General features: G+C 34.4%; 1 protein-coding gene across 1 annotated transcript; it reads right to left on the minus strand.

The window, feature by feature from the left end:
* Window positions 1-311: 311 nt before the first annotated feature.
* On the minus strand, window positions 312-13,319 carry smyd2a (SET and MYND domain containing 2a). Its single transcript, XM_077239939.1, has 12 exons — window positions 12,879-13,319; window positions 11,331-11,394; window positions 8,361-8,471; window positions 6,454-6,514; window positions 5,913-6,037; window positions 5,026-5,093; window positions 4,837-4,939; window positions 4,379-4,489; window positions 2,373-2,496; window positions 1,404-1,578; window positions 1,170-1,278; window positions 312-1,038 (listed from the first exon to the last, which is right to left on the minus strand). The coding sequence occupies exons 1-12, from the start codon at window positions 13,049-13,051 to the stop codon at window positions 955-957; spliced, it is 1,308 nt and encodes a 435-aa protein (XP_077096054.1). The 5' UTR covers window positions 13,052-13,319; the 3' UTR covers window positions 312-954.
* Window positions 13,320-22,672: the final 9,353 nt, after the last annotated feature.

Genomic DNA, 22,672 nt, shown 5'->3' on the forward strand with positions numbered 1-22,672 from the left:
CCTCAATGCAGTGCTCTGTAGAGAGATGAATGGCACCATACTGCTTCCAAAAGGCTCTGCCAAACACGTGCTCTGGGTCATAGCAGATGGTTTGAGAGCCATATATGGATTTCATCACCATGGTTACTGCCAGGGATGCAACACAGCTTATAAAGAGACTTATGACAAAAACAATAGCAGATGATGATGATTACAAGTCGCTGAATGTATTTAGTGATACAATTCAGAGATAAATGTGTTATTTCGATGCTGGTTGCACATCTTAAATAGTTTGTTTTCCACAAAAAAAAAAAAAAACATGTAATCCAAAATCCAGTGTTTGTCATAGGAATTTATTACTTTAGTGTTGTCACATTAAATTGAATGTATTTTGCATGTGGCAGTCTGCATCTTTTTTTATTTCCTTTTTTTGTTGCCCATACTACTTGTCAAAATAGCACAATACTAAACAAACAAGAAACGTTTAACAAATAAGCAACAATGATTGTAACACTATGAAATGCACTGATTGATTGGAAGTCTAATATCTTAACAGTATCCATGATATATTTTGGTCAGTGCAAAAACAATAACCATGCAAACAGACAAGTAAAACAGGATCAGAGTCTTTCGCCTTATTGAGAATATATAAATGATTTACATTCGTAAGCTATTGAAAAAAAATATATTGTGTTGCTACATGAGGGGGCAAAATGTTGTTAAAAACCTGGGATATATGATATGATTCTTAATTTTTAGCCCTTCTCAGAAAACAGTATAGCACGTGTGTTCAAAGTGCAGACAATACAAGCAACGAAGTATCTCAGACTCAGGCCATCTATTTACAAAACACAAAATTAATTTAAATGACATCTCAGATAAACAGATAATTTTGACATCACTTTGTTTTTATATTCCCAGGAGAGGTATAAGACACATGCCAGTGTTTTATGCATATTCCTCCATGTGTTCCCATTATTTCTGGTCTTCTATTTCCTTTTTAATCTCAGCGATGTACGGGTGGTCCTTACCATGGGCAATCTCCATGATTGCAAGAGCCTGTGATAAATTCAGCCACAACAATTTATAAGCCTAGATGGGTCTAATAATATTTAAAAACATTTTTTTTTTTAGATTTCAAAAGGACGCCCACATCTAAAACTGCATTATTATTACCGCTAACACCTTACCTTCTTTAAAGCTTTAACTCCTTGTGTACTCCTCTCAAGTCCTAAGTACAATCTTCCAAGTTTCAGGTACATAGAAGCCACATTCAGTGAGTAAGGAGGGTAGTGCACACTAGAAAGATAGGTGCATTGGACACTATTAGTAAAGTGGATACACTGTAAATTCTTTATTATTAGAATTTTAAATTAAAACAAGTCAAGGTAGAAAGACAGGAAACACACTGGACCCAGCATTACCTGTAGGGCTGGACAATTTTCTCGCCATATTTCATTGCTCCGTCCCAATCCTGCATATAGAGACAGACACCCATTGCCTGATACATCATATGCAGCATGTACACATTGGTTTCGGCAAAGATTGAACCCATTTTCTCCAGGCTTAGTTCACAGATTTCCAGCAGCTCACTGGGGGGTACTTAGCGGTCAAGGAACTTTTAGTCAAAACCACAACTTCAGGATATATACACTACCGTTCAAAAGTTTGGGGTCTGTGAAAAAAGTGTCTTGTGCTCACCAAGGCTGCATTTATTTGATTATGAATACAGTAAAAATAGTAATATTGTGAAATATTACTACAATTTTAAAAATAATTTTTTTTCTCTGTTATATATATATATATATATATATATATATATATTTTTTTTTTTTTAGTTTTTTTTGTTTGCACACATTTCATTTTCAGCATCATTACTCCAGTCTTCAGTGTCACATGGTCCTTCTGAAATCATTCTTATATTCTTTGGTGCTCAAGAAACATAACTTATTTTTCAATGTTGAAAACAGTTTGTAGATTTAAAAAATATATAATTTAACGCATAACTGCTGAATAAAAGCAAAAACAACAAAAAATATATATATAAAGTTTATATATATATATATATACAGTGTATATACATATACAGTGTATATATATATATATATATATATATATATATCTGACCCAAAACTTTTCAATGGTAGTGTATAGTGTCTGGCAAAGGGAGCTTGGTCTGATCTGCTCAGACTACATTTTCTTCAAGCAGTTGTATTTTTAAAAAACACTAGTGTATGTTTTGTCACACAATATATTTCAAAGGTTAGTATAGCTTCAAGTGTGGAGACTAAATATATCCCAGTGCCTCTGGATTGCTCTATATTCAAAATATTGGCCGATATCACAGACAAAACTATAAAGGTTAAAAAAAAGAAAAGGCCAATGAAGGATATTTTTGTAGTGCTTTGCTCTCCTGAACTCCTCAATGACATTTCTGGCATACATGACCATCTGTGTGATTTCCTCATCCTCTGGAGGTGTGCTAAGCTTCTGACAGATCTCCAGTTTGGCTTTGTCCTAAATAAAAAAGAAGGTGTTATTCCACATATATCGACTTGAGTTCCCTTATTAGTGTTAATTTTTATTCATGCTTTTATTACATATAAAAAGATGGGTCTCGGTCCGCTTCCAAACGAACTCTGGTGCATTTCGACAGAAATATGAACACAAAAAGGACCACAGACATATAAACGAACCAAAAACATGATATGATGTCACCAGATACGACCCTAAAAAGGACAGAATGCTGAAGCATACCTGATTTTTTTCTCGTCATAGGAGCCGTAACAGTTCGGTAAAGGCGTCAGAAACGCCTTCTCCTTTGATCTTCGTTTGTGTGCAACAGAGGAATTCCTGATGCTGTTTTGACTCCTTTACACATTTTATAAACTCTTCACGAGTTCTCAGCCGGACAAAACGCCATCATATACGACACATATGACGGGCACATTTACCCCAGCACACAGCATTGTTTTGGATATTCGGTAAGTTTCTTTGTTTTTTGTTGTTTTGTATCTTTAGGCTCGGTCTTAAAAATGACAGTGTGAACGTTTAGCAAACCAGGACTAAATGTATTAGGGCTGCAACAACTAATCGATAAAATCGATTATAATCGATTATGAAAATCGTTGTCAACGAATGTCATTATCGATTAGTTGGTCTGCTTACGTCACGGGGAGCGTTTACTGGTACGCACACACACGCAAGGTCTCTCTCCCTCAGGCGCTCTGCCGAGCGCGCCCGCTACACGGTTTGGAGCAGTCTCTTCTGTCTCGCATGCGCGCTCTTGCTTGCGCGCTCTAGATTTCGGGAGTTTGAACTAATTCGCGGGCATCAGGGAGCCGCAATCAATATGCGGGAGACTCCCGGGACTTCCGGGATGTCTGTATTTTGTCTCGAGCATCAGGTTGTGCAATCAGTTCGCTCGCAACGTAAGTGATGGATTAAAATAGCGCTACCGCAGAAATAGGTTAAATTAAAACGGTGTTTACAAAGTGAAGCATTAAATACAAAGGTTGTAATTAAATACATTAAATACAAAGGTTGTACTGCTGCTGTTAATAACAGCAGCAGTAAAATATTGTTTTTTAGTCACTGTACTCAGTGGTTTTCAGCGAATGCTTGTGCACTAATGCATAATTTCTCCTGTCCTTTACTCAAGCCTGTTAGCTTGCTGGGTAACGTTACCTCCATTCCGTTCTCTTTTTATAGCATTTGTCTACTAAGTTTTAATTGTTTTTCAAACGCGATCTACTGCGGCTCTACGTTCACACAATTGTTTTCAGTCTTTCTATATTTATTTAATCAATTTATCCTTATATTATTCTTTTATATATTATATATAATATATATTATATTCTTCATCCTTATATTCCTTATATATAATTAATTTTAAATAAAAATTAAATGAATTATATATTTTAGATGTTTTTAGTTTGTTTTTAGTTCAGATATTCACATCTGAACAACATGTCTGTGTAAATTTGTTTTAACAAAAATTGTGTTAAAACATAATATGTTGGATGATATTTTTTTTAACAATAATCATGTTTGTCAACTTGCCATCAGCAATTATCATTAAAAACAATGCAAATATTGATATTAGTAAAACTCAATGTGTGGCTTTTGCACTTTTTAAAGTACACTTTTACACATAAATACCCTGATTTACGGTTTTATTTAGTTATAATAAAAAAAAAAATCTAATTTAATTTCTATCCGATTAATCGATTAATCGAAAAAATAATCGTCCGATTAATCGATTATCAAAATAATCGTTAGTTGCAGCCCTAAAATGTATTATCATCTTTTTTTGGGTTGGACCAAAAGAACTGAACTTAAAGTGTGAATGCAGCCGTATATGAAAAGTCGTTTATTACAGGGTTAAAATGACACTCACCTTTGATTTAGAGGTGCATTCTTTACAGTCACAGGTGAAGAAGTACGAATCTTTCAACCGTTCAATTCTATCCTCTGTTGGATACAGGAGGTCAATGTAACTGTTGAAGATCTATTCCAGAGAAACAAAGAGGACTGTCACACAATATACAACAATTAAATTAGTAATGAGATCATTTTGCAATACTATAATAGATGTCAGAATTCAAAACTGACTAGTCAGATAATACTGTATTTTACATGAACATTTCACATTACAATTTAATGACAACGATTATAATGCTAAAAGACAAACAACAAAGGCTTCCTGAATGTGACAATAAAAATAATGTGAGGTCTGGCCAGTGAAGATAACAAAATTTAGCATTACCGTAAGTGTAATATTTGAGTCACTATTTAGTCCCAAACGCTGCAATACAATACAATATTAGGAACCAGCATAACGTGGCCCGGCCTCACCTCATCTTCAGGGTTGATCTCCTGCACCGCTCTCACCTCGGCTACTGTACCTTTATACGTCACAATCACATTTGGACTACAACTGTGGTTCATCAGAGCAACACTACCAAGGAAAGACATTCAATAACTATCAAGTACTTCATATATTTTGGTCAAGGCAGTGGTTTTGATTTCAAGTATGAGACTTACTCTTGAAAAACAGCAGAACCCAAATGAGACAGCTCTTCATCTTCAATGGTGAAGCCATTACAATTCACCTGTGATGTAAAAAGGAGGAATTAGCATGGACACACAGACATGGAACTATCCACAAATAGGGTACAAGGTTTTGGAACATATGTCATGCTTTCTGAAGTGAGAACTAACCTAGGATTACTTAAAGGGATAATTTTTTCTAAACCCATACTTTCATGGAACATAAATAAAAATGAGAATGCATGTCATTCTAAACAGGACTTTCCTTCTTCAGCAGTTATTTTGAAGAATTTTGGCAAGTAACTAAACATTTTAGATACCATTGACATTGAAAACACGAAAATATTTCCTAAATATCTTCTTTTATGTTCCACAAAAGTAAGTCAGTCAAACAGATTTTACAAGGTGAGTAAACAGTGACAAACTATCCCTTTAAAATAAAATTTATATTTTATTAAAAAATATATTGTATTTATATTTCATAGATGCGCATTCATACTTTATAAAGTGATTCAAATATAATCAGCTCTTATAATACTTAGTTTGCATGATTTTGCTGGCAATTTAAAATAAAGCAATCCTGTTAATATTGTGATTTTTTAAATTTGGCTTTTTATTTAGAAGCAAAACAAACTTGGAGAGTTAATTTCTGTAAAAATATCTTCGAACTGTCACTTTCAATTACTCGATTAAAAAATTTGATTGAGTTAAGATGTTGCAGTTAAAATATGAGATAATACTTCAATTATTTCTTGCTTTACTGCATTTCTTCATTGATGCATAAAATTGATTAAATATTATTTCTCTGTGTTCATTTAATGAAAAACATGCAGAGCCACAAAACTATACGCAACTAAAAAATAAAAAAAAGTGAACTTTACCTGAGCAAAGAGTTCAGTAAGTGCTGCATTATCAGGAAAATCGAGATGCCGGGAGTAAAAGTGATGTAGTGCAGCAATGTCTGTATCGTTCATCTCATTCTTCTCATCATCCATCTTGTCCAGATCTGACAAACATTGTACAGAGAAGGAAATTAGCATTTCATCTTCAAAAAGACTCCAGTCTTACATTGTTATGGCTATGCCACAAATTAGATAGAATGTTAATATATAATTGAATATCAGGACAATAGCAGTAATAGCTCTCTTTTCATCAATTTTTTTTTTTTTTTTGTCACATGGCACCACCAGTTACAATTTCAGACACATGCGAAGACTTCAAGTCCTACTCTAGGCATCATATATCTGTGAGAGCCAACAGGGCAGATGGTAAGGGTCATTAAACAGTTGTGGAAAGTCACCAGCCTTTTACTGACTTCAACTTCAAACCCTCTTTTACGCAAAAGAAACAGACTTCACTTTGCATTTTTTAAACCATATAAGGATATTGTTTGACTCACTTAGAGAACAACTAGACACTTACGTGCTTCTAATTCACTAAGAGTCAACACTCTTTCTGAAGGAGTCCTTTCTGTCTGGCTTTTCTGGAAAACAAGAAAATGTTTCAAAGTTAGATGCGACATAATCCTCGCAAACTATCAAACATGCAAAACAAAACCTTGTTTCAGTGTTTGATGAGACCGAACAGTTTTCTGGCCAACTGTCTAACGGGCACATGCTGTGTGACACAAAGCGCCATGTGTCGGCAGAGTGAGTCACGGAGAGCTGCCGGGCCTGACACATTCAGGAAAAAGACATCCATAAAAAACACATGGTAGCACCATATGTGCCAGAGAAGCACTGACAATTCTACATCTAATTCTAAACTTAGACTAAATCATCAGCTGTGCACTGGATTGTATCAATTCTAAAATGACTGAATATTACTGTTGGTGAACTTTGCATCAGTGTGTTCAGAAAAGGAAAAGCCATCCGTGTTTTCACACCTGTGAAGTTTAATCATCTGAACAGGTGCAGCAGAAAGAGCCGACTTCCTTCAGACTCACTCTAGATGTGTCTGAAACCTGATGATTCCTGCCTTCACAAGCAACATATGGAGGTAGGAAGGCAACAAGACACATCTAACTCCAATGTTTGTGTAACAGCCTGTCTACTGAAACTGCTTGATCTGGTTGGATTCTGAAGACAACAGAGATGTGTGCCGTTTTCCCTGCCTATAATCTCACGATCAGGCGCATTCATAATAATAGCATCGAATGAAGCGGCTAAAAGGAGCAAACTCATTTATAAATGTTTGGTTGATTAGTTTCTAAAACAATTTCCATCATTGCAATTTTTAAGAACTTAAATGACTGCTCAAGTTTGGTTTCAGTAAGTTTTTATTTATTTAAAGAAATGAATGCCTTTATTCAGCAAGGAAGGACTCATTACATGGATCAAAAGTGACAAGTTATTCATGATGTTACAAAAGATTTCCATTTCAAATAAATGCTGTTCTTTTAAACATTCTATTAAATCAAAGAAACCTGAAAAAAATATTATTTATTCCACAAAAATATTAAGGAGCACAACGGTTTTCAACACTGATAATAATAAGAAATATTTCTTGAGCACTAAATCAGCATGAGGCACAGGAAAAAAAACTCTTTTTAAAATATAGAAAACCATTTTTGATCAAATAAATGCATCCTTGATGAGCATAAGAGACTTATTTTAAAAACATTATAAAAAAATCTTATCAATCCTGAGCAAGCCGCCTCTTCTCTAAACCCTCTATAACATTTATTTTTCTCAAGGTATTCAGACATGTACAGTTGCAGGGTACATTGCGAACTTAAAACTACATTCAAACTACAAAAAAAACAAAACAAAAAAACAAAAACGAATTGGCAGGTGAGGAATGTGGAAGCACTAGACCTCTCTTACTCTCTGAACTGAAGTACTCGTGAGTAGAGTGGCTGTAGCTATAGACATTATTACAGCAGAGGAGCTGGAGAGCTGCCTCCTCAACATACTTCCACAGACAAAAAAAAAAAACAAAAACGTTTAAGCTCTAACAGGCAATATAGTTCTAGCAGAGAATGAAATGTGTAATAATAATTGCATGAAAAGTTACCCGGAAATACGTGACTTTAGAGCACTGTTGTTATTGTTAACTAAAACTATTAAAATTATATTAGTTCATTGAAATAAAGCTGAAATAAAATAAAAATAAAATTTGATGAAAAATTTGAACTTAGAAATGATGAAATACTAAAACTGAACTAAAAATAAAAACAAGGCTAAATAGACAGGTATAAAAAAACTATTAAAAGTTACTAATAAATTAGCTCATTCAAAATAATAAATAGCAAATAGTAAAATAAACTTTTCCTTTAAAGCTGAAAACAAAAAGTTATACTGCATGCCAGAAACCCTGGTTGTCCTCACCTGTTTGAGTATTATTCTGGCGACCAGTCGTACGGTTTCTGACGGACACCAGTTCTCTCCGTATGCGCACATGGCGGAGCACTCCAGCTTGTGCATGGACCAGTCTCCTCTCTAAGGAAAGGACAAGGCCATTGTTTATTTTCACACAAACTGGAAACATAGCATATTTTCATATTTCATCAACAGATGAATACCACGCCCAGCATGAAGGGTCACAGCTCTTCTTTTTGAGATGATATGCTTTTGATATAACCGATCGAATGTCGGCTCGCTTCCGTTTGATGAGTCATGCTTTCGAATGGAGGGGAACCTCAAGGCGAATACGAGAATTCCTGAGAGATAAGACTTTGAATTAGACTCAGCCAGCCTCACGGGCTACTGGGCGACGAATAACTAAATCCTGTGTTCTGGCGAGCAAACAGAAACTGATCCCTAATGCATTTGAGACGGATCGTCATAGCAACAGCGTGATCAGAACGCCTTTCAGCTCAATTTAAGAATAGAGCAACAACCAAGTCCCTTAAAATAAACAGGCTACGCAGATTTTCTCCATGATCACTGCTCTATTTATATTGGTCTGCTGTTCTTTTTTTGTACTTTTGCTTTTTATAATTAAATGGACAACAGTGTGTAATTTCTTTCCCAGAGACAACCATTTGTAGCTTTCCTTTCCGCAGTATAAACACTGCGGTGCTATCAAATCATTGTTCTGCTGCAAGTCTTAGATCATTGGTGTGATTTTGAGGCAGGACTTCCTGTATGTCATTTAGCAGGGAATAGAGCGTTGCATTTGGGTTGAAGTAAAAATCCTTGTCATTGTCATGAGGGAGGACCTGATCTAATGATAATTCATAAACCTTACATTTTTGCAAATTACCTTACATTATGACTTTACGTTAAAGGGTTAGTTCACCCAAAATTAGAAAATCTGTCATCATCATCATGATGTTCCAAACCTGTTCGATTTTCGTTCATCCTCAAAAGACGGTCTCTCCATTGAGTCCATGAAATTACCATTTTGACGCTATTCACATATAAACATTAATCAACGGACACATCAGACATGGTAAACGGATGCTCAAGCATGTTTGTTTGATGTGCGAGAACCAATGAGGTACATTCTTGTGTTACGCAGCACGTTTGAGCTTCCACAAGAACCAATGAGGTTTGTTCTCGTGCGTCAAGCAAGTACGGCTGAGCTTCTGTTTATGTAGGCTGATCAACATTTATATGTGAATAAAAGCCTAAACTCAGAGCAAGGATTCTCCAGAGAGACAAGCCTGAATTGGAAAAGCTTAAAACCGTATGATGATGATGGATAGGCTGATTCTAACGTCACAACTTGTGGGGTGCAGAAAAACAGCAGGGACAAGAGAGAAGGGCCTTGTGGTAAGAGTGCAAGTGCAAATGGATTATTGATGATCTTTATTTTCTGTGCTAGATTTTAAGCTCTCTCACCCGCAATGATCAATTACAGAGCTGTCACTCTGGCGGTGGTTTCTACGGAGAACGATCCCCGTTTCTCATCCTGGAGGAACTGAGTCAATGTGCTTTGTCTTATACAAAGTTGATGAGATGAAATAAATATTTGAAAGCCTTTTAAAACAGTAAAAAGTCAATATATAAACTAAAAATTACAATTCAAATGTTTGGGGCTGTTAAGATTGTTTGTATGTCTCTTTCAGTCTAATTTGCTTATGCTTTATATTTCCACAGCATACAAGTAAGATCTTACAGATTTATGAATGAACCGCTCGTTTTAAAATCTTCCCGATCTACTGACATTTGTTATAATATCCACTTTTAACATTTGTTATGATATCCGATTTCGTTAATGCGAAAATAAGTAAATCCACTACACTAGAAAATTAATTTTCGACAGCGATGCCATTGAATTATACAGAGCTACCGCAAAAACGGAAGTTACAATACAAAATTCTAATGTTGGGCGCTTGTTTCTATAGAACTTATGTAGCCCCGCCCCTTTTCAGCGCTGCACTCGTTGTCTTTTGTCTTCCGGTCTCTATTTTCACAGCGATCTTACGTATTTAGGAATGAACTTCCCGGTCTACTGACATTTGTTAAGCCATCTGCTCTAAACATTACAATCCTCAAGATAACTTTTGTTAACTTTAAATTAAGTAAATCCACTACAAAACCTAATTACTCCTGGACAGCAATGCCATAGAAATATACAGAGCAACCGCAAAAACGGAAGTTCAAAGACAGTATTCTTTTACATGGTGATGATAACGGTATCGTTTTCAAAAACTTGCATTTTGAAACCCAAGTTTGCATTTTCAGGCCCGAAAAGGGAACGGCCAAAGTGCATATGTTTTCTGTTTTTAGTTGAAAACGGTGGTGTGCATATTTCTTAAAAAATATACAATGATTTATTTATTTATATATAAACTGTCCAGAAACCCCACGACCCTACATTTGATTAGAATGGATGGATCAAAACTAGTCTCAGATATGTAGCTAAGGGTGGTTGAGTTGTTGAGGTACTGCGCTGCTAACACAAAGGCTGCAGGTTTGATTCCAGGTAAAGTGAGTGCATTAACTATGGAGTTCATTCTAAGACTATGCTACTCTGGCTCATACACCGGAAAAGCACTTCAACAGCGTTGCTCCAGTGGGACCATCCTCACAATTAGAGCACTGTAGTGTAAGTACTAAGCATTGGGAAAAAAGCTCTGATATATGCTGACAGAGCAAAATGAACTTTATGAAACAGGTTGTTATGGCCGTGGCTTCTGATTGGTCAATACAGTGTTTCAGCATTACATTCCACAGTACTGTATGTCTCTGTGTTCCACAGCATATGGGCATTATGATGTGTAAGTAAATAATGACAGAATTTTCTTTTTTTTTGGGTGAAATTTTTCTGTAATTTGGACAATGGAGCAAATCCACACAGAGAGACAATGATGTCGTTTCCCTCAATAAAAAGCACAAACACAGACTTACCTGACACTCTACATTGCAGTAATAGGCCTGTTTACATTTTCCACACTTCGACAGCCCTTCTTTCCTGTGAATGAAATGACAAAAAAAGTTATATATTTTTTTAGATGATCCACAATTCACACTTTAGCATGCCACCATTTCCCTCTATGTTAAATTTAATGAAAATCATGTCATTATTTACCTGTATGCCTTTTAAAAACCAAAATACTTTCATTCTTTGGTAGAGCACAAAAGATTTTTGCAACGGTCACCATTAAGTTTCATTGATTGCATCTTATTTCTGTCATTCTTTCTAAAGTTCACCCAAAAATAAAAATCATGTCATCATTTCCTCACCCGTTCCAACCATATACGACTTTCTCCTGAAAAAAATAAGATATTTTGAAGAATATTGGTAATAACTATACAGTTTTAGTTAATATTGACCCTGAACACACTTTTTTACGCTCCACAGAAATATGTAATTCTTACAGTTTTAAAAAGGTGAGTAAATGATGAAAGAATGATAATTTTAGCTAAACTATCCCTTATAAACTTGGATTAAACTTTTCACATGGATGTCTTTATGAACATTTTGAAGCATCAATGGTTACCTGGACTTTCAATACAGAGAGAAATCTCTAAGTGATCATTAAAAATATCTTAATTTGCGTTTTGAAGATGAACAAAAGTCTTACAGTTGTGGAACGACATGAGGGTGAGTTAATGGTGACAGAATTTTCATTTAGGCAGATAAAATGATTGGAAACGTCCTGCATGCATCACCAGAGAAATTTCCCCAGAAGGTCCAGTTATGACATTTTGATTAAACATTACAAAGTTTCATTAAAAATTAAACTCATGCAAGAATAAATCCCTAACAATAAGATATATAACAAGCATTTAGAAAACAGATATGGTGAATTTTTCTTGCATACCAACTTTAACGTCTCCATTCTTGTTCAATGGAACAAAGTCATACATCACCTTTATTGTAACAATACAAAAGTGCAAAAAGTTCACCATTGACAAATGCATCAATCACACAAAAAGCTCTCATTTAAGTCCATAATATAATCATTTACATTGTCTGTTGTTATATATGCTTATGATATGTGTATTGCCATTGTCTAGTGGATTTATGCAGTCTAGATCACACAAACACACGTCTCCTGTAAAAATCTACAGACTGACTGCCTGAAAAGAAAGATTTCACTAAACATCCACAGCACTCAGTGTCCGTGTTGGAAGTGTGTAAAGTGGGTCACCCTTCACAGTGCATGACCCAGCAGCATTTAAACGCAGAGAAAATAGAAAGCATGTGCCAGCCATCTTTAAGAGGAACCAGCCTTGTAGTAAATGCAGTAGCTGCCTGTCAAATATGCCATGACCAAAACAAAGTTGATCAAGAACTATTATAAAAGTTGACAATTATTATTATAAAGCTCTTGGTGTACATGCATGCATTGTCAAATGAAACATCCGTGAACAACAATTCAGGAGGATCTAACGTTAGTCTCGTACACAAAGACACAAAGTGTCAGACGTGGACTTAAAAGGATTGCCGACCTGGTAAAGCAGTATTCGCAGTGTCCGCCTCTCTCGTTCACTGTCAGCACGTACGCATACGCCGGACAGGCGAACACTAGATCACCAACTTTGAACTGCTTAGTGGCTTTGAGTCCCCGGCCTTTACCGGGGCTCAGGAATCTTTCAGTGCCCTCAATTCCCTCGGTTTTCATTGCTCTTGACCTGCTGCTCGCGTGTCACACTTCCTTGCACTCGTCAGAAAGCGGTGCCTCGGTCTCAATCGGTTTTGTTAGTGACTGCGGCAAGTGTAGTGACGCCACTATCACACCACATGTTCGGCGAAAAGACTCCGAACAACGAGCTGCACCAGAAGACAGGCGGCTCACGGCAAAACCCCACACACCCCGCGGTCCTAAAGCCCGTCCGCGAGCAGTGTCCACCACCGGCCTACCTCGATATTTGGCTTCATGGCGCCATCGCGTGGTCATCAGGGGAAAGTGAGCCATTTGAGATTGTGAAAAAATCAAACTGATCTCCTAAAAAAAATTATATAAAAAAATAAATTAAAAAAATGAAACGAAAACTCAGTCGCTATGAAATAAAAAATGACAATTAATATTTTCTAATGGAATATTGAAGTATTTATTATAAATGCTTTATCCGTCATCATCATCATTATTTTTTAAATACATAACGTTAGGCTACCCTGTGCTTGCAATCTTTAATCAAAATAACTTCCCTTTCCTCTTGCAATGTCCTTTTATATATATATATATATATATATATATATATATATATATATATATATATATATATATATATATATATATATATATATATATATATATAAACATCACTATTATTATGCATTTTTAAACCTTTTATGATAGTTTTTTTTAGCAATAGGTGCTTTCGAAACAACCGAGCCTGGGTTCTCCCAAGTTTTTTTTCTCCATTCTGTCACTGATGGAGTTTTGGTTCCTTGCTGTCGCCTTTTTCGCCCTTCTTCGCCTTTGTCGCCATTGGCTTTTGGCTTGCTTAGTTGGGGACATTTAATTTTATATTTAACAATACTATTACAACATTATTTTCCTGTTGTCTCGGTAAAGCTGCTTTGAAACAATCTGTATTGTAAAAAGCGCTATATAAATAAAGGTGACATGACTTGACTTGAAGACCTTTCTAATACAAAACAAGTCCATATTTCATTTCTGGAAGCTGGGCTAAATAACCTAGCACTGTTGCTGTATTACTAGCATGAGCTAGACCCAGTCACCTCTCTGATATCAAATACAGACATTAGAGAATACATGAAAATAACATTTCAGTAATCACACTGGTAACTCCTAAGTAAAATCTTGATTGATTGATTGATTGAAAAGGAAAAATATTGATTAAAACCGTGATTATAATCACTCATTAGATATACATTGAAGCAGCAGAGGAGTCTATGTCCAAAGTCTATGTCAAACTTATACTATTTTTTAATGTATAATAATTGTAATGTATTTTAATGTATAATAAATTAACACATATCTGTTCAGTTTGTAATGCAAGTCTGAGAAAGCATTTATTTAGCTGTCAACCAAAATTTTGATTTAATTTTACTTAATTGTTCTTACTGCCAGTTTTAATTTGTTTTGTCTTTAATCATTCATTTAGACTTGTTAATTGATTATTTATATTTTATTTCTTATAGCCTAGTTTATGTTTGTTTTTCTTGTGTAAATTCTATTTCTAGTCTACTAGATAACAATAGATTTTTTTTTTGTTATACTTTCAACTGCCTTCAGATAAACATGTCTGTTTACTTGAATATTACATTATAATATTAGGGCTGTAAATTTTTGATGCGTTAAAATGGCAAAATGTAATTAAAGGGTAGTTAATCATGGCCCATTAGGAACCTGCGTAAATAGCTGTTTTTAATCACAGCTGTAATAAATATGTATTGGTTTCGCAGCTGCCTGGAATACTTAATTCTATATTGATTAATTATTCAGCAGGCAGATATTTCCTAAAATCCCCTGTTGTCAGCAATGCTGTGTCGCAGATAACACTCTTCCAGTAACTGAAAATGGGGCCACAATCATGACTCTTGAATGAAACCCTGGACTTGCTCTCTCTATCTTGGGTCTCAGTTATCAACTGTAGTGAACATATCATCAGAAAACTGTGTGTGTGTGTGTGTATTTGTGTATACACTCTCAGAAAAAGAGGTACAAAAGCTGTCACTGGGACAGTACCCTTCAAAAGGGTTCTGATATGTACCATTTAGGTACTAATGTACACTTTTGGTACCAATATGTATCTTTGAGGGACTAATATGCACTCTTTAGGTACAAAAGTGTACCTTTTGAAAAGTATACAGCTACAGTGACAGCTTTTGTACCTTTTTTTCTGAGAGTGATATATGTGTGTGTGTGTGTGTGTGTGTGTGTGTGTGTGTGTGTGTGTGTGTGTGTGTGTGTGTGTGTGTGTGTGTGTGTGTGTGTGTGTGTGTGTGTATGACTGGAAAAATTGTAAGAACTGTAAGAGAGGGCTACTACATTCTAATCATCTTTTACCTTGACCCCCCATTCTCCCACTTCTTTTTTCCTCATGCCGATATCATCTGAAATTCATCCAAATATATATGGTTTTAATGTGAACAATTATCATACAGTTTTATACATGTTTGGTATCATTTGAAATGTCTCAGTGCGACTGGTACAAATGTCTCATTCCCAAAGAAGTAAACCAAAAGGTAATAAAGTTCTTAAGAGTTTAGAAAAATCTTGCACACAGAAGGGTGTTATCTTTAAACTGATTATGAAACTGTTATGATACATTTACCTGACGTAATAAATTGTTACATTTGATTATTCCATAACTGACTTTGACATTATTTACATTAAAGTTAAAATGAATAGTCAAACATTGATGCACATTTACATAATGATGCACGGATATCATTAAAACCTTTTTAATTTATGGAGTCAATAACTAACGAGTTAATACATATGAGAAAATGTATAGAATTTAATCAAAAACACTTTGCCGCGAGAAAAGACGCCGGATGCCGGACCTTAGGGCGTGTGTAAAGCGGCCTTTTGAGTATTAACCATGTAAAGTCTGACCTATTCAATTAAATCGTCAGAAAATTATATATATTTAAATGGAACAGTTGATTGAACCTTTAAAGAAAATCAAAAAAAGGTTTGAGTATGTTTTGTATTAAATTGGATACATCACGCTTTAATGGCCCATATAGTGTGATATAGTGAAAATGTGTAGCTCACACTCAAAGATGAAAAAACACCTACACTTTCACCTCAAAAGTTCACCCAAAGTCTTGAAAAATGTCTAATTTGGTGCAGATGTTATTTTTATAGTCAAAAAGTAAGATTGTAATGTTAATCAATAAGATTTTAACAATAGTAACAAACCCATTGCATAAAAAGCATATGATCATAGTCGCCACTCTATCTGCCAATAATATGTCTTATAATAAGATGTGTTTAAATGCTTAGTTTTATAATCAAAGTTTTGTAGTTTTGAATGTGGGAACAAAACATATAAGGCAATGCTATTCAATGATGGTTGAGATTTTAACACGATTTTTCGAATAAATGATGTATGGATAGGTAAACCTAAGTTGCTTTAGTCCAGTTAATGTTCATTTTGAAATATGAATGAATGAGGCCTTTAAATAGCGCTTTCATATGTACTGTACACCCAAAGCACTTTACAATCATATCAGGGGATCTCTCCTCAACCAGCACCAGTGTGAGCATCCACTGGATGATGCGACGGCAGCCACAGTGCGCTCACACACACACACCATAGGTGGAGAGGAGAGAGAGTGATAGAGCCAATGCAGTGGATTGAGATTTTTTGGAGGCCATGATTGGCAAGGGCCAATGGCTGGAATGTGGCCAGGACACCGGGGTTACACCCCTACTCTTTTTACGAGAAGTGCCATGGGATTTTTAATGACCACAGAGAGTCAGGACCTCGGTTTTACGTCTCATCCGAAGGATGGTGCTCTTTGATAGTATAGTGTCCGTTTAGGACCCACACAGAGCACAGTGTGAGCGCCCCCGGCTGGCCTCACTAACACCTCTTCCAGCAGAAACCTGGTTTTCTCAGGAGGTCTCCCATCCAGGTACTAACCAGGCTCAGCCCTGCTTAGCATCAGTGGGCAACCAGTCTTGGGCTACAGGATGATATGGCTGCTGGAAATATTATTAATTAGTATTATTTAATATTAAATATGAATTATAATTCTTTCTTTCTTTCATAGGAAGTGAGCTGATATCCCCACATAATACAGTCGTTGGTTCTTTGATGTCTGCTTCCATCTGCTGACCATATAGTGCACTGTAACTCTTGAAACATGCTGTCTAATACCTCCATCTGCTGGTAAGAGCGAGTTACACTCAACGAGAAGGATCATTTATTGCTTTAGTCCCACTAGGATTGTTGTTTTTGTGATGAACCGAATGTTGCACCTAAGATTTATTGAATTAGAATTATGTTTGCCACATCAGAAGAAAATTAAAGCCTGAAAGAATTGATCTGTTAAGGAAGAGGAGTTTCTGTTGTGAACATGGATGTTGTTTTCCAGTATCGATCTGAATATATTTAGGCAAAGAATTGTGTGCGGAAAAATGATTTCAATAATAATAAGGAGAAGGAGCCAAATGGTCAATACCTAAATGACAAACAAATACTAACCACTGCATCAATTCTGTATTTTTTTCATTTCTTTTCATTTCAAAATGGTTCTAGCTGATCCTACATTAAAGGGTGGTTAATGTTAGGCCAGTATTCACATGCAAATCATCAATTAGTCCAATTGGCAAAGTTACAGAACAGCTCTTTGTGTTAAGTTATCATCAGAGTTGAATAATTCATCACAATTGTTCATCATGTAATAAAAGCAATAGCTTTTGGCCCCTAAAAAAAATATATACATATATATATATGTAATCTGATATATATATATATATATATATATATATATATATATATATATATATATATATATATACACACACACATACACACTGTGTATATACTGTATGTATATATATATATATATATATAGTGCTGGCTAGATTACTTACAAACAGGTATTCAGTACTGAATACAAATTAATTGAGAATTGTATTAGTAAATCTATTATGTTACACATCTTAGGTAATATAATCTGATTACCTTGATACTTGTTTATCATATTGATTTGAATAAGCTTGTAACATATTTATATAAAAATGCAAAGAGAAAGAAAAAGTATTCCAATTTACCAACAAGGTGAAAAGCATTAAACATACGTCAGGCGTTCTCAAACTGAGATTTGGTTAGGAACTGCAGAAGGTTAATGAACATTTATGAAATTGGGAAATTGATGAAATGCTAATGATTAATTCAATATAAAATAAAATATGTTTTAAAATAAAACAGTCAAAATAAAACACTTAAAAAAAAAAAAAATATATATATATATATATATATATATATATAACTTGTTTATGCTGATCTCTCAATTATATATCCATGTAATTATATGCCTAACTAATGACCGTTCTTGTGAAATTCCGAACATGTAAAAGCAATAAGCTTTTTTTTTTAGAAAGGAAAATGAAATAAAAAGAATATTAAAAATTAGAAGAATTAGGGATAATCAGATTTGGAGCCATTTTGTGAACATCAAGTTCATGTAATCATGTAATAAATAAAAAAAGTAACTGAAGTCTGATTACAAGTATTTTAAAATGTAATAATAGCAAGTTTTGGGATTGGGAATCGGTTTACATATGGCAGTATCTCAGACTATGAATGTGCTCAATTCTTGTATCATCAGACTTGTTCTTTTTCTTGGCCAATTTATTTACCTTTGCTTGTTTTTTTATTTTGTATTTTAAGGGAAGACTTTTAAACATTCCAACACAATGCAGAGGCATTTATAACAGCATTTCTGTTTCACATATTATGACTGGGCATTTGTGTTGTAATTTGACTAGGGAATCCTGTGGGACTCCAACATGCCTTAGTTTCATCTCATGAAGCAGTCAGATTCATTTGTAATACATTTACAACTTATTCCAAGCTCTTTGGGAAGGATCAAAGATTAAGAAATGACTCACAAAAAAATCCCTCTCTGCCCTATTCTTCTCTGTATTAAAATGTCATAAAATCACCTTTCCGATAAATACAAGGATCTGACACAAACATGCACCTAAAGGATTTATCCAACCCTGCAGACCAATCAAAATGTTTTTTTCTTAGTTCTAATCTAAAGACACAACCCTTTATAATACCATCAAGGCAAAGAAGAATACACCTATCCATTTGTGAATAATGCTATAATTTTCATTTCTTTTCTTGATTAATGTGTAACCCAATGTTTCTTGGGATATAACCCCCCTCCTGTTTGGCATTCCCCCAGTCGTCATGTCCCAAATACTAAATCAGTTTTCATATTAGCAAGGGCAGAGCCTATGAGAATAATAATAATATTTTTTTTCTAATAAAAGGAAGATGGATTAGATAGTCCGGATTGTCATTTTGAATTAAAGAAAATGATAAGGAATGAAAAAAATAAAATAAGTAGATTTTGTTCTGAAGGAGACTCAGATATGATAAAATGCTTCAATCTGTGCAGATGACAGAGAGCAGTCTGAACCCTTAAATCTCCCCATAACAAACATGTACGGCTTAATGCTACACTCTGAGCTCATTTAGTTTGGACCCTGAATGCAGAAATGTTTTTTTCTTTTGTTGTCTGCAGTCCTCAACCTTGTAGATATTGTTCAGGTACACCCCTTGTATGGGAATATAGGTTCCACTTTATTTTACAGTACATGCACTTACATGAATTTACAGTGTACTTGAAACTTACAGTGTACTTGCCTAAGAAAGTAGGTTATATGGGTTAAGGTTAGGTTTAGGAGTAGGTTCAGGGTTAGTACTTATTTATTACCCAGTTTTTGTGACTACTACAATAAGTACATAGTGTATACGTGGGCACAGGACTTGTAAAATAAAGTGCTACCATAATATACATGAATTTCTTCTGTAAAGATATCACTGTTCACAAACGTGCTTGCAAAAATTCCTGTCTTCATTTCACACAGTGTTCTTCCACGTTCCCTTTAGGGCACATCTTAGTTTCACATAATTCTAACAGCAGCTGTTGCAGACATGAGTAATGTGCGATTGTTGGCCCATAACGTGCTTTAAGAAAATTCCCCGCAGTTGTAGGCGCTGCTGTGTTATTATGCCGCTCAGATTAAGAGCCAAACCAGTGGCCTCGTATCACTACGCTGATCTTTGTGTTCACTATGGAGCTTTGAATTCAATGGTTCCCTCAAAACAGGTGCACATTTGACCTCAGTTGAAGTTAGTGATGGTCTCACTTCTGCTTTGAGTGACAAAATTAGCATGATACTGTTAAGCACCTTTACACCTGTGACATTTCTACATTTTTCACAAGTTCTGAAAAGGGTGCTGCACATCAAATCCAAAGCTGTTTAAAGATAAAAGCTCTTTTTCTGTTTTGGTTAGTGGGTTTTTTTTTCATACACTTTTGTTTATTTAATCATCAAATTATTTATTTCATTTGACTAGAGCATCATTGGGTACAAGAGTGTGCCAACAGTAAAGTTTCAATTTATTTACATAGAGAAAATTATAATATTTAATTGAAACCATTGTAAAATCATTAAATTGAATCTAATACAAGAAATAAGAATGTACGTGGCAATTATAACACTTGCAAATATATGAACCCACTGTATTTCAAATACATTGCTTTAATACTAAATATTATAAATTCATATTATTTTTACAATTTTATGTGGTGCTAATTCTTTTAGCTTTCAAGAGTCTTTTGATAATAATAATAATAATAATAATAATAATAATAATAATAATAATAATAATAATAATAATAATAATAATAATAATAATAATAATAACAGATCATTTAAAATGGGTTAAATCCTGAAATTAAAATATTTGGTAACACTTTACTATAAGGTTCATTAGTTAACATTAGTTAGTTAGTTAGTTAACATTAGATAGTTAACATGAACTAAGAATGAACAATTCTTCTACAGCATTTATTAATCTTAGTTAATATTAATTCCAACATTTACTAATACATTATTAAAATCAAAGATTGTATTTGTTAACATTAGTTAATGCACTATGAACTAACATGAATAAACAATAAACAGCTTTATTTTTATTAACTAACGTTAACAAAGATGAACTAATGCAGTAACAAATGTATTAATTATTGTTAGTTCATTAGTTAATGCATTAACTAATGTACCTTATTTTTCAAGTGTTACCAAATATTTGTATCAATATATAATTCAATAGCAGTTTTGAAATAATGCTCATTAAATATTTTAAAGATTCAATGTTTCAAGTAACAATTCTTTAACTAGTTGTATTTCCTAACATTTATACAATAATGTTGCAGTTGTCATAGACATAAAATCTTGTATGGTTGCTACTAGTGACAGCGTGAGCACCTGTCATTCATGTTAGCTTTTAACTATAAATATAAATTCAAGTCAAATGTATATAACTTCATATTTGACACTGAAATTACATTTTTTAGTCTAAATGTCACAAAACATCAAAGCTAACATACATGTAAGAAATCCGTTTTAACTAAGGGTAGATGCTTAAATTATTTTCTGATCTCAAATAAGAAAATTTAAAGCAAAATAAAGGAATGAATGTAGGCCCTGCTGTGCTTCTACAAGCCCACAGTCTCTCTTGAGCTGATGAGAGCAGTTTTCTTTAATTCCTCCACCACAATCATTTTATTAATATGGGTAAAACGGGACATCTGGACATTTAAATGCAAGCCATTATGTGTGCTAAACAGATGCTGTTTTATAGCCATTTACAGATGTTCCGATGACCTGTTTCATATGGATGAGGACATTTCTTGTTTAACAAGATCAACATTGGAAATAAATAATTTCTAACGATTAAGATGCCGTATTTCTGTCTAAGTTTCATATTTTTTATAGTTAAAATGGCAAGCTTCTCTATCAAGCATTTTCTGCAGATTTTCTGGCACAGTTGATGTGAGGAATAGACTCAAGCATGATTTGTTGTACTTGCCTTTGTATAAGCATTTGGTTTGTTCCAAAAAATCATCCCATCATGGAGTAGAAGGACCTAATATTATTGAACTGGTACAGATTTGATGAATTGACCATGTTCTTGCATGCTTATCTTTTGATTGAATGAAAAGGATGAGATTGTCTGGAGAGAGGGGGAGGCTTCTTTGTGGATTAAACACAAAGACCGAAGCATCCTCGTCAGAAAATATTACATTTACCAAATGTCTTCATTGTGCCTGGATAGATTGCATTTAGTTTATTGCTGTTACATGATGAAATCCTTTCAAGTCCTCCTGGGATAGGTAATGTTCATAAGGGAAGGTTGTGTAACCCCTTATACGGTTTATCAAAAATTAAATTGCTTCTATATTGTTTTTTTGGCATGAGTTTAGCTAATAGCATCTGAATTTTCAGCAAACATTACTCCAGTCTTTAGTGTCACATGATCCTTCAGAAATCATTCTAATATGCTGATTTGTTGCTCAAGTAACCTTTCTAGTTCTCTCATCAATAACATTTTAAAAGAACAGCACTTTTTTGACAGAAATATTTAAGCAAAAGCATTTGGAACCAGAGGAACATGTTATATAAAAATATATAAATCTATTCATAAGTGTCGTAACATTATTGGGGTCACTGTAGATGAAAACCATTGGTAGACCTGAGCCTAATCTTGGGTTAGATTAGTACTTCAATCTT

The sequence above is a fragment of the Siphateles boraxobius genome, unplaced genomic scaffold (assembly GCF_051911475.1).
Source record: "Siphateles boraxobius isolate OS27281-9 unplaced genomic scaffold, OSU_SipBor_1 22, whole genome shotgun sequence".
NCBI classification, from domain to species: domain Eukaryota; kingdom Metazoa; phylum Chordata; class Actinopteri; order Cypriniformes; family Leuciscidae; genus Siphateles; species Siphateles boraxobius.

Coding starts and splice junctions, on each gene's coding strand:
- smyd2a (XM_077239939.1), bottom strand. CDS start 13,051: ATGAAAACCGAGGGAATTGAGGGCACTGAAAGATTCCTGAGCCCCGGT. Junction 4,940..5,025: donor GGTTCTGCTGTTTTTCAAGA/GTAAGTCTCATA, acceptor TTTCCTTGGTAG/TGTTGCTCTGATGAACCACA. Junction 2,497..4,378: donor AATGCACCTCTAAATCAAAG/GTGAGTGTCATT, acceptor TTTTTTATTTAG/GACAAAGCCAAACTGGAGAT.